Raw genomic sequence first — 6,080 nt, 5'->3', positions numbered from 1 at the left:
GAAAATATCTGCTTGATACTCTAGAAATCGCAAATAATACCATCACCGAATCTTAAAGAGTTTTAACGGATTACAAATCAGATTAAAAGTATGTATTCAATTCTGTAGGAATGGCATGTTTTGCTTGATTAAACCGTACAAAACCGCATACTCAATGAGCCCCACCCCCCACCCCCTAATATATGTTGTTTAAAACACTAAGCTTTAAAGTTGACGACTGTTTTTTACTTTTTCATTCCTCTGATCACGTCCCTCCCTTTCTTGACTATCTGAATCAACAACACCCAAACATCAAAATTCACAGCTGAAGTCGAACAAAACAGAAAACTATCATTTCTTGACATTGACATCTCTCGTACAAATGGAAAATTCGCCACTTCCGTCTACCGTAAGCCTAATGTCACTGGCCTCTTCACTAACCTGCACAGCTTCATCCCACTTACTTACAAACTTTCACTAGTCTCCTGCTTACTTCACCGCATCTTCAACCTTTGTTCTACTTACAAAAATTTTCACACACAACTCGAATTTACCAGAAAGTCACTCATCAAAAACGGTTTTCCTTCACGTATATTTGACCAAATCACACGTCTATTTTTGTCTTCCTTTCACCGGCATGTACTCCCTTCAAATTCTCACACAAATAGCCTTTGTGCTGCAGCCTTCCCACATAAATAAATTAAATTTGCTTCTGCCCTTCCCAACGTATCTCTTCTTTCTTTCCCTTTAAGGACAAAATTCCCAAACCTCTAAAATCTGGTGTAATCTATTTATTTAAGTGTCGAAACTGCAAGGCTTCGTATGTGGGTCAAACCACACGTCTTCTACACACCAGATTTTCAGAGCATTTTGGAATATCTCCACATACAGAGAACCAAGTTTTCCGCCTTGCGTTATCGAGCATTTTTGCTCACATTAACGCAACAGGACACACCCCCAACCTAGACGACTTGAAAATAATTTCCTCTTCTAACGATTCCTATGAACACTCCATTCATGAGAGCCTTCTAATCAATAAATACTAGCCTTCACTTAATGTGCAAGGAAGTTCCATTCCACTTAACCTCTTTTAATTTCACTTTTACTTCTTAACTTCCCTATCATGTAATCCATTTGACACCTCCTCTTTTGTAGTAATTTACTTTTTGTAAATATAATATCACAAGTCTTAACATCTTATTAATTAATTATTACTTGTCTGAAGATGTCTAGAGTAAAGACGAAACGTCACAATATATTCAATTTTACAACTTTTGGTCTATTTCTAAGGCTCTAATTAAAACATTTGATTTCATAAATGCATCAATAACGAATAAAACTACAAAATAAAAACAGCAATTGGTTACTCTTGACTTTAAAACAGAAGACACTGACTGTATATAGAATTGACATAAAACAATTAATGTAAATAAACTTTGACTTTTAAAATATGGAAATCAAATTTGAGGATTTTCTCAAATGTGGTTTTTGTCATAGCAAATTATTAAAATAGTCAATAACTGGCACTTATATTTTGGTGACAAATTTTCTCAAACATGCATCTGCATTTTACCTTAGGATGTGCAATGAAATGGCAAAGTTTATGAAAACATACTCAGGCTAACAAAAGTTTGAACTAGTTTGGATTTTCTAGTCTTGTCACAAAATAGCACACATTATTTGTGACTGCTGGGGACCCATCCTTAAAGGAACAAGCACCCTAGTTTAAAGTTAAGCCCTGGTGTCACTTATAAACATACACTTAAACATGATCAATGATATAATATACTGCCGCATGTGAGATTCCATTTTTTTCAAGATTTTCAGCAATATAAGCAATATACTATATGCAAATATAATGAAATCCTGACCCAATTAGCACAGGTGTACATTTCATGGGTAAGCATCTTGTTTAAATTGAATCAAAGACCAATGTTCACTTTATCAACCAAGACTAGAATCAATGGTGGCTGTGCCGATTTTCTGAATTTTTACTCACCATCATTGAAAGCAACTGTTCCATACTCTCGTTGCCCAATGTACAAAATCTTTTTTCCATCAAATTTTGTGGGTTCTTCCAGAGCAAAACCTTTTGATGTTTTCTGAAGCAAAAATTTTATTATCAACTTTTAATGATAAAATTAACTCTTGACCAAATTTTGAAAGTTTATAGTAAATATTTTGGTAGATCATAGCACAGGCTGTAGCACACTGTAGATAAAAATTATACCTTTCATTGTAGATAATATTATGCAAGTAATAAATATACAATACAAAAGCATATCAAGACACTGTTTACTGTTTTGAAATGATTTTTCATGAAACTAAAAGAGGCATTTAGCACATAAAACCCAAATCACAAACTAAAAAACAGATTCAAATTCCTCGACAACATTTTCGATTGGTAAATGTTCTATGCATGACTGTTATTGGAAGTTATACTAAAGTCAATATGTTCACTGGCTTGTAATTAATCACTCACTCAACAGACAAAGATCAATGCAAATTGCATTTTTAGAGAGAATACTCTAGTTTGAATTGGATTTCATTCAGTGGCTAATTGTACCTGAACCATGCACAGATTTTTTCTTAAAATCTGTTTCCTTTTGCTTTTGGCGAGAAGAATTTTTGGAAGCATGCTTTATTAAACACAAATCACAATTGATTTTGTTTATTTGTTTGAAACACTAGGATTTTAATCCATAGTAAATTTCGCACCCCTTTTATACCCTATTTGGGTTAAGAGTGCACCCTTAGCACCCTTGCGCTAAGTCCCATGAATTGAAGATAAAGCATATGTTTTACACGAAACATGTCAACATGCAGTTAACAATATTATCGTTTTTTTAAATGTTTTTCAGACATCGAGTATGCGTCTTTATAAAAGGAAATTACATTAGCACAAATACATTTAAAGGCTACAGAAGGCAGCTGAAACATTGATAAATAAATTCTTTGTGTATATTCACTTGTTGTTTTTGTACGTGGTTGAATAACTAGGACGAAGAAATGAGAAGAATTTCAAAAGTCTTGGGAATTTCAATAGCACGATTTAAAGCAAAAAGTTCAGTCAATTGACTCAATTCTACGAACTATCAGTAAACAAAAACGTACGTTAAATACAGATGAAAGTAGAACTGTGGAACACAATTTCATTTTACCTCAAGTTGAGGAAAGCTTTCCATAAACTTCTCCAAACTATTAATGTCATGATGTTGAACTTTTCTTCGACCAACAAACAACGGCATGTTACATTTTACAACAAACTTACAAATATACCACTGCATCAACAAATTTTGCATATAGACCCATTGCATGAGACGTCACAATCCCGGTGACGTTACATCTGGAGGACAAGCAAACGCGACATGTAAATAACAAAGCAATATTATTGTTAAGGATGGTTAACTTTTGCGCAATTTATGGCTGTTCGAAGCGTGCTGATAGGGATAAGGAATTAAGTTTTTATCGCATACCAGCTGTGAAAACCAATGAAAGCAAAATATTGCAAGATTTACACAAGGAACGTCGTTCTTTGTGGCTTCGAAGAATTCGTCGGGCAGACATTGATGATTCTAAATGCACGTATTTACGAGTGTGTAGCCTTCATTTTGTTACTGGTAAGCCAATGAGTTGAAAAAAGCTTTGTTGCGTTCGTTTGTGTTATTTTATACCATTTGTTGTTTTGTTCACAATGGCAGGTAAACCATAGGCTATAACGGACCAAACTAATCCAGACTGGGCTGACTGTTTTAACGTGAATACAGTGTCTCCAGCATCTGAAAGTCGCTCATGTATGCGCTCTAAACCGTCAATATTGTCAAAAAATAGGTGTTCTGAAATGATAAAATGCTGTGCTTCAGCAATAATTGCTTTAGTTCTCTGAAAGAATGAATAAAGACTGTGTTCCGAGCCTCCAATGCCTCCTAAACCCGCCATTTTGAATTTGAGAAAAAAGCGCGTAAACCTGTAAACGAAGTGGGATCGCAAAGCATTATGCAACACGATGTAAAAAGTTCGCCATACCGTATATGAAAATTGGAACACGATGTAAAAAGTTCGTCATACCGTATATGAAAAGTGGAACACGATGTAAAAAGTTCGCCATACCGTATATGAAAATTGAAACACGATGTAAAAAGTTCGCCATACCGTATATCAGTGGCGTGCGGTGACCGAATTTAATAGGCAAGCGCTGGGGGTGAGCAAGCCGCGAACCTATCTAGGGGGTCTGGGGGCATGCTCCCCCAGAAAATTTTTGGATTTTGAAGGCTACTGGAGCGCATTTCCCGCGATTTCTGGGAGTACTTTGTCGAAAAAAATGTATCTGTCATGACTGAAACAGTATTGAAAAAATCGAAAAAATTCAAAAACTTTTATAGAGTATATATCACAATTACGGTTTAAAAGTATTACATGTGGTATTGTGATATAAAGTCGTTTTAAGTAAATGGCTACGCGTGCATTTCTATTGTAGTGAAGAAGTAACAGAACGAAATAGTCCCAAATCCTACAACAGATTTACTTAAATGCAAATTCCATCCGTCTTTCCTTTGCGCAAAACTCCTTTATAACGTCCTCATAGAATCGTGGCTTCCCCTGCAAACTTACCAACATCTCCTTCTCGATTGAAATTGTAGCCAATGCAGAAAGTCGCTCTTGCCCTTGTGTACTGCGAAGATACGTTTTGATACGCTTGAGAGCCGAAAATGATCTTTCTGCAGAGGAGGACGTACTTGGCATAGTAAGAATGAGCTGACACAATCGGTACACCTCTGGAAAACAGGCTTTCAAGTCAAGTTCGATTATTTTGATATCATATCAAAACAGGTTTCGATTTGAGCTCGGCAGATGCGTATACAACGATTAGTTCACTTTTAGTGCTTGAAGATTAAAGAATGTTCCATATGAATCTTGCAACGATTGCAGCTCTCGTTCGGGAAAATTCCGGCTGTACAATTCGTGCTTTGAATGATCCAACAAAGAAACGAATGCTCTGCTGTTAAGACTTTCGAATCTAGAGTCAATCTGCACGACAATGGTATCGACTACACAGAAAAACATTTGACGGAAGGACGCCTTTACATCCTCTTCACTTTGCCCGCGTTTCAGTGCTACTTTGACGATACTTGACGTAAAATTCCAATAATCTACGAATTTTGTTCGTTGTTCTTGAATCTTATCTTTCGTCTCGCGAACTTTCGTGACACAGAAGACAATATCGAACTGCTTACTCTGAATGATATTATACAAAACATCCGTAAGACCAAATATTTCTGAAAATATTTTAAGGCAGAACACAAACTGGAAATCTGCAAGAACTTGTCGGTAGCCCCTCGCTTCGTTTAACGTCGTACCGTCAAACTCATCATCCTTTTCGATGATGTATTCGAAAACTTCGAGCAGCTTTGCTCTTGTCTCCAGTACAGCATGGATTAACCTGCTTTGATAGTGCCATCGAACAGCTGTTCCAGTGGGAATGCGTCTGCCGACAACTGTGTCCAACAGGTATGTTCTCTTGGACGAGGCGTGAAAAAAGGATGAAAGACCAGTGACGGTTTTAAAAAATATACGACACTCTTTAGTTGACGAGACAGCTTGAACAAGGACCAAATTTAATGCGTGTCCGCAACAGTGGATAAAAAGAGCATGTGGATAGTCTTCTCTTACTCGTGTTTGCAAACCGGACAGTTCTCCTGACATCACACTCGCACCGTCATACGTTTGGGCAATCAGTTTTTCGCCGCATCCGTACTCGTTCAGGGTTTTACCGACTTCTTGTTTCAGTCTAGCCGCAGTTCTATCCTCACTTACATCGGTGAATCCAAGAAAGCGCTCCACAGCTTTACCACTGGGTTGACATAGCGAACTATAGTTGTTAGCTGCGATAAGGTCTTATCGTCGGAGGTTTCATCCAGGGAAATAGCGACAAATGGGCTCCTCATCACTTCATCTTTTATTGCTTTCAACATAATGTCCTTGACAGCAACAATCAAATCGTTCTGGATACGATTAGAAAGTCCAGAAAACACGGTTGCTGTATGAAGATGCTGTTCAAGCGTGGGGTCATATGCACTTAGCAGTTTTATCAATTCGACGTA

The 6,080-nt window shown here is 36.9% G+C and overlaps 1 protein-coding gene across 1 annotated transcript in view; it reads right to left on the bottom strand.

Moving 5' to 3' along the window:
* Window positions 1–3,680, bottom strand: part of LOC124447828 (protein N-terminal asparagine amidohydrolase-like) — a 14,191-nt gene extending 10,511 nt beyond the window's left edge. Inside the window, exons 1-2 of the mRNA XM_046998821.1 lie at window positions 3,141–3,680; window positions 1,979–2,081 (exon numbers count right to left, since the gene is read on the bottom strand). Of these exons, the coding sequence (XP_046854777.1) occupies window positions 1,979–2,081; window positions 3,141–3,296 (259 nt within the window). The 5' untranslated portion in view covers window positions 3,297–3,680. The remainder of the gene's footprint in view (window positions 1–1,978; window positions 2,082–3,140) is intronic.
* Between the last annotated feature and the right edge of the window lie 2,400 nt (window positions 3,681–6,080).

This window comes from Xenia sp. Carnegie-2017, unplaced genomic scaffold (assembly GCF_021976095.1).
Source record: "Xenia sp. Carnegie-2017 unplaced genomic scaffold, XeniaSp_v1 HiC_scaffold_23, whole genome shotgun sequence".
Taxonomy (NCBI): domain Eukaryota; kingdom Metazoa; phylum Cnidaria; class Anthozoa; order Malacalcyonacea; family Xeniidae; genus Xenia; species Xenia sp. Carnegie-2017.
The sequence above is the reverse complement of the archived record's forward strand: the minus strand, read 5'-3'. Positions and strand labels throughout refer to the sequence as shown.